We start from the raw sequence: 22,066 nt of genomic DNA, 5'->3' as shown, positions 1-22,066 counted from the left end.
GGAGTTGATGTCAACTGTGTAATGTCAGCTGGCATCAAGCCCAGGGGTTAGTAATGGAAAGGTGTCTATCAGACACCCCTATTACTAACCCAGTAATAAAAAATAAAAACACACACAGAGGAAAAAAAAGTTTCTTTGAATAGACTCCCTCACACTATCCCTCATTCACCAAGTAAATTACCGCTATTGACAGGCACTGAGTGCTGATGACAACTCTCATCAGAGCTGCTGTTTTTTTTTAATTACTTGGTTAGTAATGAGGGTGTCTGATTAAACACCTTTCCATTACTAACCCCTGGGCTTGATGCCAGCTGACATTACACAACTGACATCAACCTCAAAATTATTACCCCAATTGCCACTGACTCGCCCCCTGGGCCGCGTGGGGAACCCGGAACCGGGCCTCTGGTGGGATGCTGGGGGTGGTAGTCTCAGTGTGGCGGCGACCCGGTCCGTGCCCAGGGTGGTCAATTCAGTGGCAGTCTTAATGTTGTAACCAATGTCCGACTACGCCACCCGTGGATTGCGGTCAGTGGGGACCGCCGCTGCGCTGCAGACCGCTGAGGCTGATGTAATTTGCGCAGCCGAGTATGGAATAACTCCCCACAGGAGAAGTATTGCCTCAAGGCAGCTAGTGTGGAAGATGGTGGGAGTGATGGTGTGAGCGTCCCAGTACTAATGGTGCTGGTGCGGCGATGAAACACTTGTAATTGCAGTTTCCAATGCTTTACTCACAGTTGTTATTCGGTCAATCCTGCAGGCGATGACGGCCCAAGCCGTGCTGCGTCCACCAGGTGAGGGACTCGGTCAACTCCCAGGCAATTCCAGAGCGTGGCACAGGGCTCCCTTCTCTACCTTTCTCTGGCCGTCCCCACCAGTGACCCACCTTTCTCCAGCTTCCTCGGGCCTTCTGTTGGCGAAACCTATCTCCCGTTTCCCTGACCCTATGCGGTATGCTTTCCTGGTGGATGTAGTGGGGGGTCGCACCAAGATGTGGTGACGACCTCCGGTCTTTGGCTGAGGAATCTGTTGCCTCCACCAATTTGGGTTCCTGTACCCTGCTCTGCCAACCCTTCACCCTGTATCTCCTGGGCATATGGGGTTCCTTCTTTACTCGCGTCTCTGGGCCTTTCTCTGTGTTCCTTGCTTCCTTTCTTACTTTCCTTTCCGTTCCTTCTCCTCTCTCTTTCTGCTGTTTCTGGCCTCCACTCCAGGCCTGCCTCTGGAGCTGGGCCCAGACTGAGCCACAGCTCCCTGTCAGCCCTCTCTGGCTGAACTCCTGACTGAACTGAACACTGTCCTAAGATGGTGCCCACCTTATATACCTCCCTCTATGTGTGAGCCCAGGTGACTAGCAACCAATGGGCTCCTACCTATGCCCAGAGACCCACCCCTATCTGCTACTACACCACTGGGTTTTCCTTCCCCTCCCCACTCCAGACAGGGACAGATGCTGTCGTACCTGCACTCCTGTCTCGTGGGAGCACCGTTGACCTGTCCCTCGGAAATGGGGTGTGTGTGGTGCATGCAGCTAAACGAGTCCTGGTCCACACTCCATCCTTACCCGGGAGTGGAATATCACACCTCTGGTTGAGGTGCAATACCCCTGTAGCAGCCGAGCCCTCGGGGTGCTACACCACCACACCAGGGCACTCAGGAAGAGCCAAGCAAAGTGCCAGAATTGGTGCATCTAATGTAATGCGCTAATTCTGGGGCAGTTGCAGGCTGGTATTTTTAAACTTGAAAGGGGCCAATATCCTTGGACCTTCCCAGCCTGTTAACATCAGCCCCCAGCTGTCTGCTTTATCTTGGATGGTTATCAAAAATAGGAGGAACCCCATGTCATTTTTTAAAATTATTTATTTAATAGGTTTAAAAAAAGTTAAAAACATCCTTTAGTGACACATGAAAGGCACTAAAGGGTGCAACTTTATAATATCTAGCCATCCTGCATAAAAAGTCTAATGGTAAAAATTAGTGTTGAGCGAGCACTAAAATGCTCGGGTGCTCGAAGCTCGGGCCGAGCTCGCCGTGATACTCGGGTGCTCGACCCGAGCAACGAGCCCAATGTTAGTCTATGGGAGACTCGAGCATTTTTGCGGTGGCACCCCCGGCAGTCTTTTAAAAGCCTAACAAGTGCCCAAAACGATAGTGACAGTGCTCAAATGACATGGGGACAGCATGGGGATCGCCCCAGGAAGCATTTCTGACCCCCAGGTCACTGCTGTCAACAACGTGGTCAGAGGTATTAAGCCACTTTTACAGGCTCACAATAAAACGAAAGTGAAACTTTTTTCCTGTGAAATATGTTAAGGAACATCCTTTCCAGGGAAAAGACTTGTGTATAAGTTAAAATAAATGACCAAAAACAAAAATACTCCTCCACACCTTCGGCTATATTCACAAGTAGCATTTTTTATGCGTTTTTGCACTTTTGTATTGCTTTCAACTATGACAAATGCATTCACCGGGAAATGTCATTTCAACATTTTACAACCTTATCTGGCCATGTGCTGTGTGACACATGCATAAAGTGCTGAAAAGACATGGGAACAGCATGGGGAAGACCCCTGGAAGCATCTCTGACTCCCAGGTCACTGTCTAAAAGTGTGCCCATCATAAGTGATCCTTGCCGCATCAGAAGATGCAGACTTGCAACTATCCCCATGCAAGTTCTAGTCCCAGGGCAGTGTTCCTTGCAATACAAGCGCAAGTATGCAGCCTGCCACCCACCCACCCCCAGGCTGCAATACCATACTGCTTGCTTGCTTGAACTTGAAATTGGGCCTTTTAGGCATGTGGAGGCGGAATCTGGCCACCACGTCATGGCTGTGTTGGCGGCCTGGAATCCATACTCAGTCCCCAGCCGCCCGGCGGCCGGGTGTCCATACTCAGTCCCCAGCCGCCCCGCGGCCGAGTGTCCACACGGTCCCCAGCCGCCTGGGGGCAGTCGGGTGTCCATAAACGGTCCCTAGCCGCCCCCATTTCTCCTTGGAACATCCCCCCACACACTTTTCTTAGCCTGGCCTGCTTTAGGCAGCATTGGACGAGCCCACCAGAGAACCAGACTCCTCCGGTGGGCCCTGACTTCTCCATCGGTGGAGTTGAGAGTGCCAAGGTGAGGAGCATGATGATGATGACAGAAGTTAGCATCTGCTATGTTTTCTTTTAATGCAAGTGTAAGTGTGCAGCCTGCCACCCACCCACCCCCAGACTGCAATTCATACTGCTAGCTTGCACTTGAAATGGGGCCTTTTAGTTTAGAGGAGGCCGAAGCTGGCCACTACCTCATGGCTGCTTCGGCAGCGAGGTATCCATACTCAGTCCCCAGCCGCCCCTATTTGTCCTGGTGTGCCTTATACATAAGATTAAGCGCGTATACCAAAACATTACCTGTGCCCTCCCCAGTGCATTTAGTGGGAAGGAGAGCCTATTCCGCTGTAGTGTGTGCATGCCAAACCCCTGTTCATGGTACATGCAAAGATGCCTCCCACCTTGCACCTGTCGTTGCAGACTTGCAACTATCCCCATTCAAGTCCTTGTCCCAGGACAGTGTTCAATTGTACCTCTCCCATTCCTTGCAATGCAAGCGCAAGTATGCAGCCTGCCACCCACCCACCCCCAGGCTGCAATACCATACTGCTTGCTTGCACTTTAAATTGGGCCTTTTAGGCATGTGGAGGCGGAATCTGGCCACCACGCCATGGCTGTGTCGGCGGCCTGGTATCCATACTCAGTCCCCAGCCACCTGGTGGCCGGGTGTCCCCGCCTGCTCCCCAGCCTCCAGGGGGTGGTCGGGTGTCCATACTCGGTCCCCAGCCACCCCTATTTGTACCGGTAACCTTTCCCACACTTTTCTTAGCCTGGCCTGCTTTAGGGCAGCATTGGCCGCGCCCACCGGACTATCAGACTCCTCCGGTGGGCCCTGGCTTCTCCATCAGGGGAGTTGAGAGTGCCAAGGTGAGGAGCATGATGAGGATGATAGAAGTTAGCATCTGCTTTGTTTTGTTGTAATGCAAGCGCATGTACGTAGTAGCGGCTAGGCCTGAGGAGGTCAGCGTTTTGGCGCATATCCTACCTCCTCCGAGGATTGCTGGATGTTTTCCTGCTACTATCCAAGTTCTATGACTCCCTTTAAAACAAAGCTTCAGGTGATAAATGATGGATGAGGTAGTGGCAAAGGAGAAAGAGCAGGAGGAACAGGGACCATTCACATCAATATCAGGCCAGTCAACCAGATATGTCTTGTAGGATATGTTTCTGTAACAAAAGGAGCGGTTCGGCTACACAGTTATAGGGCATACAGTGAGTGCAATGCCTACCAAAAATTTTGAGGCACTCCAATGCCCCTTGGAAATGACATGGAGGTCAGAGGGCCTTAACTAAACCTTTTTTTCCATTTATAGCAACTGGGTCTCCTGTGCACTGTTGGCCTAAGCAGTGAATGGAATGCTTTCCAAAAATTATGAGGTACTGCAATGCCCCTTACAAGAGCCTTGTGTGGCACCCCAGGGGTCTGGTCACCACAGTAATAGAGATTACGTCGGAGAGCAAGTGGGAGGTTTCCTGGTCAGGATCCCTTAAACATGCAACATCCTCCTGCCCCAGTCCTGGGAGGGGAGAATTCTGCCCTTATAAACTGGATCTGGGGTGGGGTTGAGTGAGTCAGAGAACAGTCAGAGTCAGAGTGAGAGCAAGGGAAAGTAACAGCAAGGAGCTCTGTAGGAGCTAGGAGCTAAAGACGAGGGACTGGAAGCTGAGCAGAGCTCGCCCTGGCAGAAGACAATAGGAACCAGACACAGGAGTCCGAAGCTGTGAGGACTTATATATCCAGCAGCAGAAACCAGCCGGCAGGGGATTTCAGGTCCTCTGGCCATAGAAGCCCGGAGGCTCAGTCACAAGCAAGGGACCAGCACCGCCGTCGTGGAGCGGAGGCTAACAGAAGGCCTCAAGTCACCAGCAATACGGGTGAGCACTACACGGTACACTCAGGGACGTGGGCTACTTCTACCCGCTTACAGCAAGGTAGCCAGGAAGAGTGCAGACAGACGGGGAGGCCTACAACTCCACCTGGCCAGGGGAACTCCTGCTTGCTCACAGACTGACCAGGCCTCTTATGCTAGCCAGTACTCCCGGGAGGGTCTACCTTATAATCATCAGTAAAGACCCTGAACTGCACTGCAAAGACTCTGAGTCATTCCTGCTGCGCTCGTGCACCACCACCCCCATCATCCACACTCATTGCCCTGAGGCTATACTCCTCCCGAGGGGAGTTATCCCATTTTATGCTGCGCACACAACACCAGCCTCAGCGGTCTGCCTCGCAGCGGTGGTACTCCCTGACCGCAATCCACGGGTGGCGCAGTCGGACAATTAACCTCAAAACCTAAGAAAGATTGCCACTGGTTTGACCAGCCTGAGCCACGGGACCGGGTCACCGCCACGGAGACTACAGACCCCAGAGACCCGGCACCGGGTATCCCACACACGTGTACACACGGCCCAGGGGGCGCGTCACATGCAGTACAGCATATTACAAACATAAGTCCCATTATTGGGGAGTGGGTGTCCCATAGTATTTGCTTATGCCTTGCAAGCAAAAGCTGCCAAAAATTAGGACGGAGCAACTTGCAATGCCCCTTACAAGAGCCATGCAGTACAGCATATTACAAACATAAGTCCCATTATTGGGGAGTGGGTCTCCCATAGTATTTGCTTATGCTTTCCCAGCAAAAGCTGCCAAAAATTAGGACAGAGCAACTTGCAATGCCCCTTACAAGAGCCATGCAGTACAGCATATTACAAACATAAGTCCCATTATTGGGGAGTGGGTCTCCCATAGTATTTGCTTATGCTTTCCCAGCAAAAGCTGCCAAAAATTAGGACGGAGCAACTTGCAATGCCCCTTACAAGAGCCATACAGTACAGCATATTACAAACATAAGTCCCATTATTGGGGAGTGGGTCTCCCATAGTATTTGCTTATGCTTTCCCAGCAAAAGCTGCCAAAAATTAGGATGGAGCAACTTGCAATGCCCCTTACAAGAGCCATGCAGTACAGCATATTACAAACATAAGTCCCATTATTGGGGAGTGGGTCTCCCATAGTATTTGCTTATGCTTTCCCAGCAAAAGCTGCCAAAAATTAGGATGGAGCAACTTGCAATGCCCCTTACAAGAGCCATGCAGTACAGCATATTACAAACATAAGTCCCATTATTGGGGAGTGGGTGTCCCATGGTATTTGCTTATGCTTTCCCAGCAAAAGCTGCCAAAAATTAGGACGGAGGAACTTGCAATGCTGGCACCCTGGTGGTATAGTGGTGGTGGAGGCTGAGGAGAAGGAGAAGAAGATTAAACAGCCGAAACGAGGAAGCGTATACCCATGTGTGGGTGTGAAGCAGTGCATGTGAATACACCTCCCGAAATAACACAGTGGATTTGACTTTATGTTACTCTGCTGTCATTTGGTGGTGATGAGAAGTCTGGCCCAATCCAGCCCTTGTTCATTTTGATAAGGGTCAGCTTGTCAGCATTGTCAGTTGACAGGCGAGTGCGCTTATCAGTTATAATTCCCCCAGCGGCACTAAAAACACGCTCCGATAACACGCTAGCGGCGGCGCAGGCCAGGACCTCCAAGGCGTACAGAGCGAGTTCATTCCAAATGTCCAGCTTGGATACCCAATAATTAAAAGGCACAGAGGAATCACGGAGGACGCTGGTACGATCGGCAAGGTACTCCCTCACCATCTTTTGAAACTTTCCACTCCTTGTGAGAGTACCCCGCGCCTCAGGGCCTGTAAGCTGGGCGGGTGTCAGAAAACTGTCCCAGAACGTTGACAGTGTTCCCCTGCCTCTGCTGGATTGGAGTTGCATCTCTCTCGCCTGTACGCCTTGGTTGGGCAACGAACTGTGACCTCTGCCGCTAGCGTGTTCAGATGGGAATTTTTTTAAGAGTTCTGCAGCAAGGGCATTCTGGTATTGCCCCATTTTTGTAGACCTCTCCACCTCAGGAATAAGAGAGTGAAAGTTCTCCTTGTAGCGGGGGTCTGCAAGTGTCTCCAACCAGTAATGACTGTCACCCAACATTTTGACAACGCGAGGGTCACGGTTAAGGCAGCGTAACATAAAGTCAGCCATGCGTGCCAGACTAGTAACGGGCAAGATTTCCATGTCCTCACCAAGATGACGACTGACCATGCTCTCCTCCTCCTCCTCTTCCTCCTCCCCCCTGTCCTCAGGCCACCCACGCTGAACCGACGGTATGACACTTGTACAGGTACTACCGTCTACAACACATGATAGCAGCTCCTGTTCTTCCTCCTCCTCCTCCTCCTCTCCCTCATTGTCCCCCAATGTACGTTGGGATGAGATGAGGCTGGGCTGTGTGTAATCGCCCGCTATGGCTTCTTGATCCATCTCATCATACTCTGGCTGCAATGCCTCCTCTTTAATTCTCTGCAGAGAGCGTTGCAAAAGACAGACAAGTGGGATGCTGACACTAATGATGGCGTCATCGCCACTCACCATCTTGGTGGCCTCCTCAAAGTTTGTCAGGATGGTACATATGTCAGACATCCAGGTCCACTCCTGAGGTCTTATGTGTGGAGTCTGACCTGAATATCGACGGCCTTGTTGCAGCTGGTACTCCATAACTGCTCTCTTCTGCTCACAAATCCTTTGCAACATGTGGAGGGTAGAGTTCCAACGTGTGGGGACATCACACACCAGTCGGTGTGCCAGAAGCTGCAAACGCTGCTGCAACACAGCAAGGGCGGCGGAAGCTGTAGCCGACTTGCGAAAATGAGCTGACAGACGGCGTACTTTCACGAGCAGATCTGGCAACTCGGGGTACGATTTAAGAAACCGCTGAACCACGAGGTTAAGCACATGAGCCAGGCATGGTACGTGTGTGATCTCACCTCGCCTCAGAGCCGCCACCAGGTTACGGCCATTGTCACACACGACCATGCCGGGATGTAGGTTCAGCGGTCTCAGCCACAGATCTGCCTGCTCTTTCACAGCTGTCCACAACTCACAAGCAGTGTGAGGTTTATCACCTAAGCTTATGAGTTTCAGCACAGCCTGTTGCCGCTTGGCGGAGGCAGTACTGCAATGCTTCCAGCTTGTAACTGATGTGGTGATATCTGAGATGGAGGCTGAACATGAGGAGGAGGAGGAGGATGCGCAGGAGCTGTACACTGTGGGGGTAACTCTGACTAACATAGGACCCGCAATCCTCGGTGTGGGGAGGATGTGTTCCGTCCCAAGGTCCGACTGGGTCCCGGCTTCCACTATGTTTACCCAGTGTGCCGTCAGAGAGATGTACCGTCCCTGGCCACAAGCACTTGTCCACGTGTCCGTTGTCAGGTGGACTCTCCCAGTAACTGCGTTGTTGAGGGCACGGCAGATGCATTGGAACACGTGCTTGTGTAGTGCGGGGATGGCACACCGGGCAAAATAGTGTCGGCTGGGGACCGAGTACCGAGGGACGGCCACCGCCATAAGATTGCGGAAGGATTCCGTCTCCACCAGCCTAAAAGGCAGCATTTCCAATGCAAGCAGTCATGAAATGTGCGAATTTAGGACTGTGGCCTGTGGGGCGTTAGCTGCGAATTTCCGCTTTCATTCAAAGGTCTGGGATATGGACAATTGAACGCTGCGGTGGGACGTTGGACGTTGATGCTGTTTCTTGAGAAACTGCCATAACAAGTGAAGACTGAGAGGAGGGGGCATCTTTACATGCAGTATGGACAGGGGATTGCCTTGCACACACAACAGGGGGTTGTATTGCACGCACAACAGTGGAAGAAGCAGTGGTGACACCCGCTGACACTGGTCGTGGACCCTGGGTTTCGCCCCACAAAGTCGGGTGCTTTGCTGCCATGTGCCTGATCATGCTGGGGGTGGTCAGGCTGGTAGTTTTGTCACCCCTGCTATTGCTGGCATGGCAGGTGGAACATATGGCCTTTTTGGGGTTATCAGCAGAGTCTTTAAAAAAATTCCAGACTCTGGAAGACCTACCGCTTGTACTGGCAACGTCCCTCGTGTTGGTGTTACGGGGAACAGTTGCCTGCCTTCTGTCTGTGGCCACTCCCCCTGTGTGCTGCTGGCCTCACTCTGCATGTCCTCCTTCCACGTTGGGTCAGTTACTAGATCATCCACCACCTCCTCCCCTTCCACTTGCGCACCACGATCCTCCTCCTCACTTCCTGGCAATTGTGTCTCGTCATCGTTCACCTCTTGTGACAGATTGCCAACGTCGACTTCCTGTGGCCGTGGCTGTTCAAATATTTGGGCATCGCAACATGGGATCTCCTCTTCCACCACTTCAAGCGTATCAGGCGAGGGGCCCAAATATGGAAATGGACCAGTGAACAGCTCTTCAGAGTGTCCAAGTGTGGGATCACTTGCTGTCTGACGACACTCGGCATGGTGGGAGGAAGGAGAATCAGGGTGAGGAGGAGTATGCGATCGAGACTCACGGCTACTAAGAGTTGACCGTGTGGAAGACAGACCGGAGGTGGTGGTGCCCAGGTAACTGGAAGTATTGTCTGCTATCCAATTAATAACCTGTTCACACTGATCAGTTCGCAATACTGGTGTTGTTCTGTGCTTCCCTAGTAATTCGGTCAAGAAGTGGGAGCGAGAAGATGTGGCTGTTGGTTGTGGCACATTTTCACCTTGGCCACGGCCCCGTCCTCTGCATGAACCATCACCAGAACGTCCACTTCCACGTCCCTTGCCACGCGCCTTGCCCATTGTAAATGAAGTAAAATAGCTTACACTTGCACTATCAATGGAAAAAGGGTAATAAAGAGTAGATTAGAACCGTGGAAGAGGAAAACCACAGTTATTGTTTACTGGGGTATACCACACTTTTTTAAATAGAGATATTTGCGGCTGAACAGTGAGCGACACACTCAAACTGCTTTTTTTTTAGATACCAAAGGCCCAAAACTGGATAGTACAGCGATTTGATACGTGGAACTGCGAAACCACACTGGGATGTCGGGCCTACACAAGACTATTTTCAACAGATATATTTTTGTGTCACAACAGTCAGGAGACACTACTGTTTTTCTTTACGGAAAAAACTACCAAAACCTGAATAATAGAGATTTTTTACCGTGGAACAGCAAAACCACAGTTATAATTTACTGGTGTATACCAGGCTTTTTAAAATATATATATATTTGCGGCTGAACAGTGAGCGACACACTCAAACTGTTTTTTTTAGATACAAATGGCCCAAAAGTGGATAATACAGAGGTTTGTACCGTGGAACTGCAAAACCACACTTGTATTTCTCGGGCCTACACCAGACTATTTTCAACAGATATATTTGTGTCTGAAAAATCAGGGAGACACTATTTTTTTTTTTTTTACAGCAAAAAATGCAAAAGCAGGATAATAGAGATTTTTTACCATGGAACAGCAAAAGCACACTTCTGTCTCTCTGGCCTACACCAGACTATTTTCAACAGATATATTTGTGTCTGAAAAATCAGGGAGACACTATTATTATTTTTATACAGCAAAAAATGCCAAAAACAGGATAATAGAGATGTTTTACCGTGGAACATCAAAACCACAGTAATAATTTACTGGTGTATACCAGGCTTTTTAAAATATATATATATTTGCGGCTGAACAGTGAGCGACACACTCAAACTGTTTTTTTTAGATACAAATGGCCCAAAAGTGGATAATAAAGAGGTTTGTACCGTGGAACTGCAAAACCACACTTGTATTTCTCGGGCCTACACCAGACTATTTTCAACAGATATATTTGTGTCTGAAAAATCAGGGAGACACAATTTTTTTTTTTTTACAGCAAAAAATGCAAAAAGCAGGATAATAGAGATTTTTTACCGTGGAACAGCAAAAGCACACTTCTGTCTCTCTGGCCTACACCAGACTATTTTCAACAGATATATTTGTGCCTGAAAAATCAGGGAGACACTTATTATTTTTATACAGCAAAAAATGCCAAAAACAGGATAATAGAGATGTTTTACCGTGGAAAATCAAAACCACAGTAATAATTTACTGGTGTATACCAGGCTTTTTAAAATATATATATATTTGCGGCTGAACAGTGAGCGACACACTCAAACTGTTTTTTTTAGATAGAAATGGCCCAAAAGTGGATAATACAGAGGTTTGTACTGTGGAACTGCAAAACCACACTTGTATTTCTCGGGCCAACACCAGACTATTTTCAACAGATATATTTGTGTCTGAAAAATCAGGGAGACACTATTATTATTTTTATACAGCAAAAAATGCCAAAAACAGGATAATAGAGATGTTTTACAATGGAACATCAAAACCACAGTAATAATTTACTGGTGTATACCAGGCTTTTTAAAATATATATATATTTGCGGCTGAACAGTGAGCGACACACTCAAACTGTTTTTTTTTAGATACAAATGGCCCAAAAGTGGATAATACAGAGGTTTGTACCGTGGAACTGCAAAACCACACTTGTATTTCTCGGGCCTACACCAGACTATTTTCAACAGATATATTTGTGTCTGAAAAATCAGGGAGACACAATTTTTTTTTTTTTTACAGCAAAAAATGCAAAAGCAGGATAATAGAGATTTTTTACCGTGGAACAGCAAAAGCACACTTCTGTCTCTCTGGCCTACACCAGACTATTTTCAACAGATATATTTGTGTCTGAAAAATCAGGGAGACACTATTATTATTTTTATACAGCAAAAAATGCCAAAAACAGGATAATAGAGATGTTTTACCGTGGAACATCAAAACCACAGTAATAATTTACTGGTGTATACCAGGCTTTTTAAAATATATATATATTTGCGGCTGAACAGTGAGCGACACACTCAAACTGTTTTTTTTAGATAGAAATGGCCCAAAAGTGGATAATACAGAGGTTTGTACCGTGGAACTGCAAAACCACACTTCTGTCTCTCTGGCCTACACCAGACTATTTTCTACAGATATATTTGTGTCTGAAAAATCAGGGAGACACTATTATTATTTTTATACAGCAAAAAATGCCAAAAACAGGATAATAGAGATGTTTTACCATGGAACATCAAAACCACAGTAATAATTTACTGGTGTATACCAGGCTTTTTAAAATATATATATATTTGCGGCTGAACAGTGAGCGACACACTCAAACTGTTTTTTTTAGATAGAAATGGCCCAAAAGTGGATAATACAGAGGTTTGTACCGTGGAACTGCAAAACCACACTTCTGTCTCTCTGGCCTACACCAGACTATTTTCTACAGATATATTTGTGTCTGAAAAATCAGGGAGACACTATTATTATTTTTATACAGCAAAAAATGCCAAAAACAGGATAATAGAGATGTTTTACCGTGGAACATCAAAACCACAGTAATAATTTACTGGTGTATACCAGGCTTTTTAAAATATATATATATTTGCGGCTGAACAGTGAGCGACACACTCAAACTGTTTTTTTTAGATACAAATGGCCCAAAAGTGGATAATACAGAGGTTTGTACCATGGAACTGCAAAACCACACTTGTATTTATCGGGCCTACACCAGACTATTTTCAACAGATATATTTGTGTCTGAAAAATCAGGGAGACACAATTTTTTTTTTTTTACAGCAAAAAATGCAAAAAGCAGGATAATAGAGATTTTTACCGTGGAACAGCAAAAGCACACTTCTGTCTCTCTGGCCTACACCAGACTATTTTCAACAGATATATTTGTGCCTGAAAAATCAGGGAGACACTTATTATTTTTATACAGCAAAAAATGCCAAAAACAGGATAATAGAGATGTTTTACCGTGGAAAATCAAAACCACAGTAATAATTTACTGGTGTATACCAGGCTTTTTAAAATATATATATATTTGCGGCTGAACAGTGAGCGACACACTCAAACTGTTTTTTTTAGATACAAATGGCCCATAGAACTGCAAAACCACACTTCTATTTCTCTGGCCTACACCAGACTATTTTCAACAGATATATTTGTGTCTGAAAAATCAGAGGCACACTTTTTTTTTGGGGGGGGGGCACCAAAAGGTTAATAAGATGTGTATTTGTACATTGTGAAGGAGGAAAAAAAAAGAGGATTTAGATTAAAAAAAAGGATTTTTCCTGGCCCCCGGGACCTGGAGCTAAGTCCAGCAATTTCAGCAACAGGAGCAGCACACAGGACTGTAATGCAGCGTTTGCTGGCATAACCACTGCGTCTCCTATACAGCCTGCCTGCCTGCCTGATATACCTGGGATGGATATTAGTCCTGAGAAGGACTGTTTGTTTGATCTGGCAGCCTTTACAGACCCTACACTAACTATTTTGCAGGATATATCTCTCCCTAAATCAGCAGCGCTGTCCCTACACTGTCTGATCTGGAGCGACTGTGTCCAAGATGGCAGCGCCCGGTTTTAAATACTCGAGGTGACGCTGTGCGGCCAGCCAATCACTGTAATGCCCACAAACAACATGGCTGTGGCATTACAGTGACTGGCTGGCAATCCCTGCATGTTCATTGGCTCTGTAAAGAGCGCCAAACATGCAGGGCGGAGACCCGAGCTCCCGCCCGAGTAACCCGGAAATGCTCGGTGCTCGCCGAACATCCCGAGTAGCGTGATGCTCGGGCGAGTACCGAGCAGTGTCGAGCATGTTCGCTCAACACTAGTAAAAATCTATTCACACTTCCTGTTCTGTAGAGCTGAAGAGTTTACTTTGCAGTAGTCATCTCAGTAACATCACAGACAAATTACTGTTATTGTGAGCAGTTAAGCAAGTTGAAGATGAAATGATCACTAAAAGGGCTCAAGTTACAGTATATGTGACACATTTCCTTTGTATTTTAGGCAAAAAAATATATATTTTTTCATCTTTTACATTTTAATAATTACAAAAAGGAAAAGGAGCCGATGAAAAAGTTTGGGCACCCTGCATGGTTAGTGCCTACTAGCACCCCTTTTGAAAATATCACAGCTTGTAAATCCTTTTTGTAGCTAGCCAAGAGTCATTTGAATTCTTGTTTGAGGGATTTTCATCCATTCTTCCTTGGAAAATTCTCCTAGTTCTGTGAGATTCCAGGGTCGTCTTGCATGCACTGCTAGTTTGAGGTCTAGCTACAAATTTTCAATGATGTTTAGGTCAGGAGACTGTGAAGGCCATTGTAAAGCCTTCAGCTTGTGCCTTTTGAGGTAGTTTCTGCTGGGGGGGCGGTCTGGCGGTGAACCAGTACGGGGGGGTAGTGGAAGAACCCATGCAGTTAGGGGGTGCCTCTGCATCGTACATTTACCCAGAGATCCGCAAAAAGAAGGGCGTGTGTTTTTTTTTGTGGAAAAAGGGGACGTTTTATTGGGGCCTGTCCTTCGATTCCTAAGCGAAAGGAAACTCGATTAACCCTTGGTATTCTGGAGTTGGATAAGCAAGACGTACATTTATCATCAACCTGCAGTTCCCGGTTTGTCCTGACAGCAAAGGTGGTGCTAGAGAACAAGACTGAGAAAATGTATGTGTTTGTTCACAGTGGAGCTGGAGTCAGCATGGTTGATGCTGAGTTTGTGAGAACTCATGGTCTTGCTTGCTGTACTTTAGCTAAGCCCATTCCCATCTTCGCTATCGACTCAGCGCCACTTGCACAGAGAGCGTTGACTCAGATAGTACATGGTGTAAAATTGAGGGTGGGTTCTGTCCATTTTGAGATAATTTCTTGCCATGTCCTGGACGGTCTTCCCACCCCAATTGTGTTGGGTCTACCCTGGTTCGTTAAACATAATCCATTGGTGGATTGGCAAGCCAAGGAGATCATTGAGCGGGGAGATTACTGCCATGACAACTGTTTAAATATTTCACTTTCAGCAGTCTCTACAGAGACCTTACCTTCATTTTTGTCTGGTTTTGAGGACTTTTTTTTGAGAGGGGGTGTCAGGATTTGCCTCCTCATCGTGCATATGACTATCCTATTAACCTGAACCCTGGAGCTAAACTACCGAAGTCCAGACAGTATAATCTTTCTGGCCCTGAGAGACAAGCCATGAAGGACTTCATTGCGGAAATTCTGGAGAAGGGACATATCAGACCCTCATCTTCGTCTGTGGTGACGAGGTTCTTCTTCGTGAAGAAAAAAAATGGCAGTCTACATCCCTGTTTAGATTTCCGGGAATTAAATCAAATTACCATCCGGGATCCATACCCTCTTCCTCTGATTCCAGATTTGTTCAGCCAGGTTGTGAGAGCTAAGGTGTTCTCCAAGTTGGATTTAAGAGGAGCCTATAATCTACTTAGAATCAGAAAGGGGGATGAATGGAAAACAGCGTTCAATACCCTGAAGAGCATTTCGAGAGTCTGGTTATGCCTTTCAGTCTGACCAGTGCACCTGCGGTGTTCCAGCATTTCATTAATAATATTTTCCAGGTTTGTGGTGGTCTATCTGGTTTACTCACCTGATGTTGAGACACATCGGGGGCATGTTAGACAGGTGCTTAAGAGATAAACTATATGCCAAACTAGAAAAGTATGTTTTCGGCGTCCAGGAGGTGCAGTTTTTGGGGTACCAGTTGTCATCTTCGGGTTTTTGGATGGATCCGGAGAAGATCCGTGCTGTCCTTGATTGGGACCATCCCGAGAACCTGAAGGCTCTAAAACGTTTTCTGGGCTTAACTAATTTTTACCGGAAATTAATCGAAAAGTATTCAGTAATTGTAAAACCCCCTCACTCACATGACAAGGAAGGGGTCTGATTTTTACAAATGGTCGGATGCTGCCCTGCAGGCTTTTTCCTCTCTAAAGAGCTGTTTTGCCACGGCACCTATACTCATTCAACCTGATGCTTCCCAATCCTTTATTCTGGAAGTTGATGCATCGGAGGTGGCAGTTGGGGCTGTGTTGTCTCAGGGTTCGTCCCCTGGTAAATGGCGTCCGTGCTCTTTCTTTTCTAAGAAATTATCTTCGGCTGAGAGAAAGTATGACGTGGGTAATAGGGACCTTTTGGCAATTAAATTGGGGTTCAAAAATGGTAACATTGGTTGGAAGGGGCTGTCCATCCTATTACTGTTATCACTGACCATAAGAACCTGTCATATCTTCAATCGGCTAAACGTCTCAACCCTAGGCAAGCTAGATGGTCCCTGTTTTTTTACTAGGTTCAATTTTGTTGTCATGTTCCGTCCAGGGGTCAAAAATGTCAAGGCTGATGCTTTGTCCCGGAGATTCCCTGGTGGTGGTGGTGACCATGAGAACCCTGCCTCGATTTTACAGAAGGGGGGAGTCATTTCGGCATTGTACCCTGAACTGGAGGGTGAGGTGTTGGAGGCTCAGGGGGACGCCCCTGGCTCCTGCCCTTCAGGAAGGTTATTTGTACCATCTAATCTGCGCCGCAAAGTAATTAAGAAACATCACAACTCTGCTTGTTGGTCATCCAGGTGGTAAGGCAACTGCGGACCTTCTTTCTCGTCGTTTTTGGTGGCCTGGGTTGCATCGGGATGTGGCTGAACACATATCTGTTTGCAGTATTTGCATTGGGATGTGGTTGAACACGTATCTGTTTGTAGTATTTGCATGCGTTCTAAAGTATCGCATACCCGTCCGTCTGGTACTCTTCTTCAGTTACCTATTCCTAGTAGGCCATGGACACACTTGTCTATGGATTTTATTACTGACCTACCGGTATCTGCAAGCAAAACTGTGGTTTTGGTGGTTGTAGATAGGATCAGTAAAATGGTTCACTTCATCGCATTATCGGCACTTCCGAACACTCTTGCTCAGGTGTTTATAAATAAGATCGTGAAGTTTCACGGGGTTCCCTCCGATGTGGTGTCAGATAGGGGGACCCAGTTTGTTTCCAAGTTCTGGAATGAGTTCTGTTCTCGACTGGGGTTGCAGCTGTACTTTTCCTCTGCCTTTCATCCTCAGTTGAATGGACAGACCGAGCGCGTTAATCAGAATTTGGAGACTTACCCAAGGTGTTTTGTCTCCGAAAATCAGTAGGATTGGGCATCCTACGTACGGCTGGCAAAATTTGCTATTAACGATCATCGTCAAGAATCTACCGGCAGGTCACCGTTCTTTGGTGCATACAGTTACCATCCACAGTTTGGTACTTTTAGTGGAGGAGGGGTTTAGGGAGGAGGAAAGTTTTGCTTTGTCGCTCTCCTCGGTGTGGCAGGGGTTTCTGAGTGATTTGAAAATCATGGGAGACCGGTACAAACGAATGGCTGACAGGAGATGCTTGCCAGGTCCGGACCTGAATGTGAATGACTTTGTTTGCTTGGTTGTCTACCAGGAATATCAAGTTGAAGGTTCCTTCTTGGAAGCTGGGACCAAGATTTATTGGTCCCTATAAAATAACCGCCGTCATAAACCCACCAGCATTTCGTCTTAAGCTACCTCAGGCCCTTAAGATCCACAATGTCTTTCACAGGTCTCTGCTCAAGAAATATGTTGAACCTCTTGAGCCTCTCCCCTACCGCCAGCCCCAATAATGATTGATGGTAATCTGGAGTTTCAGATTTCGAGGATTGTAGATTCTCGTCTCAATGTCGTTGCCTGCAATATTTAGTGCACTGGAAGGGTTATGGTCCAGAGGAAAGGATGTGGATTTCAGCATCAGAGGTGAATGCCCCCAGACTGGTTCCACACGTCTTATCCTGAGAAACCTGGTCCAGTGTGTCCGGAATCCACTCGTAGAAGGGGGTGTACTGTCATGGGTGTGTCAGATGTAACCGACAGTTGCTCTGCATCTGGCTGCGTTTGGCTTTGCAGAAGCCTTCTTAATCCTTCTCACTTTTGGACCCATAAGCCACCTCCCTCTGATTGACACACCCTGGTCTGGGTGTTTATAAACTCTCAGTTTGCTTCAGGGAGTCACCGGTGATATTCTCATTTTCCCTGAAGGCTTGTAGCTATAGCAGTTGGCTAGCTTTCTCTCTGGTGCCCTTGGAGGATGTTTGGTGTTATCTCTCTGGTGTCTGATCAAGCTAAGTTTTCCCCCTATGTTTGTCTCCCTTGTCTTTAGTTTGTAGTGGAAATTGACCAGTGCTCATCCCCCCTCCCTATCAAGGGCCTAGCTCTAGGGATACACAGGGCTTAGGTTTCCTGCTTGGCGATTGGTGTAGAACCAATATAGGGACGGTAGGGTAGGCAGGGTGTTATTAGATCTGCCAGGGGGTCTCCACTCCCCTTTTCCCTAGTGTCTGGGCTTCTTTCCCCTCATCCCTTTTGTGTTGCACTTAGTCTTTCCCACACTGCGCGTGACACTAGGGTGGAGATTTGGTGAACACCCGTCCCGCCCAACTCTTACAATAAACCTGGCCCTGTCATGGCTGATTAACTCCTCTCAGCACATATCATGCTTACCAGTGACCCTCTTACAGTGTACATACACAGATAAATGTATATCACCGAGAAGGAGCACCCACTGGATTTCAAAGCTTAGGAATGTAAATGAATAAACTCAATAAAATTATTTATCAGTCTTCTCAATATTTCCTGCTCTATACTGTAACATGATGTAACATGATGCCCAAACACGTTGTTCAATGTAATATGTTCACTTTAAATGTCACAAGTGTCTGTTATTTTGCAGTCTTAAAAATCTTTCCCTCTTTTACTTAATTTTTCAGAGCAGCCTGGTGACTTTTGTACTGGGTTACAGCTTCCTGGTGACTTTATCCAATGGAGTTTGTGTAAACAGAGAATCAAGACTTTCAAGTTCAGGTGAAAAACCTGATGGTAAATATTAAAGAGATGTTTACCTAGATATATGGTTAAGGCTTGGAATATTTGTCCATACAAAACACCATTGGTGCTACATTGCCAACCAGTGTCCTAGATCACACATTGGATGGTAGCAAAACTGTCCTGTTCTATGTCTGGATTTACACACTGCCATCTTGCAAGGTTTACCTAGTGATTTTCCTAAACATATTATAGATCATAAAAATATGACACTGAAATTGAAAAAAAATAGTTGGGTGCCCCAAGACTAGTTGTGTACCCATTTATGTTGTTAAATCTCTCATTTATGGTAGATTTCTACCTCTATGTTGATAGAGAGCTGTATCAGTTTTCCTTCCCGTTGGCATTTTGAAATGCAAATATGACCAAACAAACAAAAATGCAGGGCATGTATATGTTCAAATTAAAAAACTATTTTTTTGAAGGACAGGCAAGAAAGGCATATAGAGTTAAGTGAAAAATAATAGCAGTCAAACATCACTAATGTAGTTAATTACTGTTTTTGCCTGACAGCGGCATTTAAAATAGGTCTACCCATTGGCGCCTGTGTCACATGACCGCGGGACGCCGATGGGTTGGTATGACAACCCAAGGTCTGCAGGAGACCCCTGTGGTTATCATAGCCGATCTGCTATGAGCGCCGCCCAGCGGTCAGCGTTCATAGCAGATGAGAACTTTTGTTACACACAGCAGGGCTGAAACTCTGCTATGTGTACCACAGGCAATCAGAAGATTGCAGGTTGTAGGCTCCTATGGAGACTTCTGAAGCATGTGAAAAGTAGGGAAAAAAAGTTATGGGTCTGGGAAGAAGGGGAGCAAAAAATGGAAAATCGCAAGTTCATGCAGGGTTAAGACCAAATTCTGTTATAAATTTCAGTAAATTCATCATGTCTTGGTTGCCAGTGCCCCTCCTGCTAAATCTACCTACTTTCCCGAAAAGTGGTTAGTGTCATAAACAGAAAAAAAGCAAATGGGGTGAATGCCAAAATTAGCCTTAGAATTAGTAGCTCTTTATGAATTCCCTCCACTGGCTTCAGTGACTGTTGGGTTTAACCAGTCGGTTGCAGCTTACCACCACAGATTGCCAAACACAACTCTATGGATTGCACAAGAACAAGGTATACCTATAATGTACTTACACAGTAACTTAGCTTTTGAGTGATTTTTTTTATATGTTTTAGTCCCCATTGTGTTGCACAGATCGGGGGGTGTCAGGGCCCTGAGACACCCACCAATTGCTCAAAAGACCTCTTGAAAGTGTGCAGCTCAAAAGACAGTAGCACACAGCTCCTGCGTGAACGCGCACACACTGAAGAGTATGGATGTAGTAGAAAGTCATTTTCTACTGCAAGCATACTCCAGAACGTGTGCATGCTCAGGCAGGAGCTGTGTGCCACTGTCTTCTGAGCTGCACACTTCTAAGAGGCCTCTTCAGCAATTAATAGGGGTCTTAGGAGACTGACACCCACTAATCTGCTCAGAATAAAAAAGTCTAAAACTTAAAAAAAATCTCCCAAAAGTTTAGTGATTCTTTAAACGGTTTACTCCTATCTTTGCCCTTTATAATTAGTGTCAGGGATTCACTCGATCTCGAATACTGACAGAGACCACCCACTGTGATCTCTTGAAACAGCTCTCTGCTGCCCTGAATCGTCCGGACAATTGCAGGATTGGGCGACGAACAATGTAGGAGGCTGCAGGCTGTTCTCACTAAGTAGTTATCAGCAAGCTTGCAGTGAGAAAATGGGGATGCCCTGGGGATGAGAGAGAGTTCTTTTGAAGCTAGTAGCTGCATCCTTCTCACCTAGTACCTGTACAGTACAGAACAAAAAAACAAAAAAGTGTGAAACAACTGAACATATGTCTTATATTCTAGGTTCTTCAAAGTAGCCACCTTTTGCTTTGATGACTGCTTTGCACACTCTTGGCATTCTCTTGATGAGCTTCAAGAGGTAGTCACTGGAAATGGTTTTCACTTCACAGGTGTGCCCTGACAGGTTTAATAAGTGAGATTTCTTGCCTTATAAATGGGGTTGGGACCATCAGTTGTGTTGTGCAGAAGTCAGGTGGACACACAGCTGATAGTCCTATTGAATAGACTGTTAGAATTTGTATTATGGCAAGAAAAAAGCAGCTAAGTAAAGAAAAACGAGTGGCCATCATTACTTTAAGAAATGAAGGTCAGTCAGTCCGAAAAATTGGGCAAACTTTGAATGTGTCCCCAAAGAAAATGGCTCACATAAGGACCGTCCCAGGAAAGGAAGACCAAGAGTCACCTCTGCTTCTGAGGATAAGTTTATCCGAGTCACCAGCCTCAGAAATCGCAGGTTAACAGCAGCTCAGATTAGAGACCAGGTCAATGCCACACAGAGTTCTAGCAGCAGACACATCTCTACAACAACTGTTAAGAGGAGACTTTGTGCAGCAGGCCTTCATGGTAAAATAGCTGCTAGGAAAACACTGCTAAGGACAGGCAACAAGCAGAAGAGACTTGTTTGGGCTAAAGAACACAAGGAATGGACATTAGACCAGTGGAAATCTGTGCTTTGGTCTGATGAGTCCAAATTTGAGATCTTTGGTTCCAACCACTGTGTCTTTGTGCGACGCAGAAAAGGTGAACGGATGGACTCTACATGCCTGGTTCCCACCGTGAAGCATGGAGGAGAAGGTGTGATGGTGTGGGGGTGCTTTGCTGGTGACACTGTTGGGGATTTATTCAAAATTGAAGGCATACCGAACCAGCATGGCTACCACAGCATCTTGCAGCAGCATGCTATTCCATCCGGTTTGCGTTTAGTTGGATCATCATTTATTTTTCAACAGGACAATGACCCCAAACACACCTCCAGGCCGTGTAAGGGCTGTGTAAGACCAAGAAGGAGAGTGATGGGGTGCTACGCCAGATGACCTGGCCTCCACAGTCACCAGATCTGAACCCAATCGAGATGGTTTGGGGTGAGCTGGACCGCAGAGTGAAGGCAAAAGGGCCAACAAGTGCTAAGCATCTCTGGGAACTCCTTCAAGATTGTTGGAAGACCATTTCCGGTGACTACCTCTTGAAGCTCATCAAGAGAATGCCAAGAGTGTGCAAAGCAGTCATCAAAGCAAAAGGTGGCTACTTTGAAGAACCTAGAATATAAGACATATTTTGGCTGAGTGCCCACGTAGCGTTTTTCAAGCATTTATGCTGCGGAATTTCCGCAGCATAAACGCTTGTGAAACGCTAGGTAATCCGCCCCCCATGGTCCCCAAGGGGATTCCGCATGTTCTATGCACATGCTGCGGATTTTTCCGCAGCGTTTATGCTGCATACAAAAATCCGCAGCATGTCATTTAA

At 46.6% G+C, this 22,066-nt stretch overlaps 1 protein-coding gene across 1 annotated transcript in view; it reads left to right on the top strand.

The window, feature by feature from the left end:
* The window catches only part of LOC141271307 (beta-microseminoprotein-like), a 41,613-nt gene that overhangs the window by 6,999 nt on the left and 12,548 nt on the right, over positions 1 to 22,066 (top strand). Inside the window, exon 2 of the mRNA XM_073681421.1 lies at positions 18,615 to 18,723. Within this exon, the coding sequence (XP_073537522.1) occupies positions 18,615 to 18,723 (109 nt within the window). The remainder of the gene's footprint in view (positions 1 to 18,614; positions 18,724 to 22,066) is intronic.

The sequence above is a fragment of the Phyllobates terribilis genome, unplaced genomic scaffold (genome assembly GCF_046119375.1).
Source record: "Phyllobates terribilis strain yellow unplaced genomic scaffold, ASM4611937v1 Scaffold_5__5_contigs__length_657084704, whole genome shotgun sequence".
Lineage (NCBI taxonomy): Eukaryota > Metazoa > Chordata > Amphibia > Anura > Dendrobatidae > Phyllobates > Phyllobates terribilis.
Note: the sequence above shows the minus strand (reverse complement) of the source record. Positions and strands in the feature narration are given on the sequence as shown.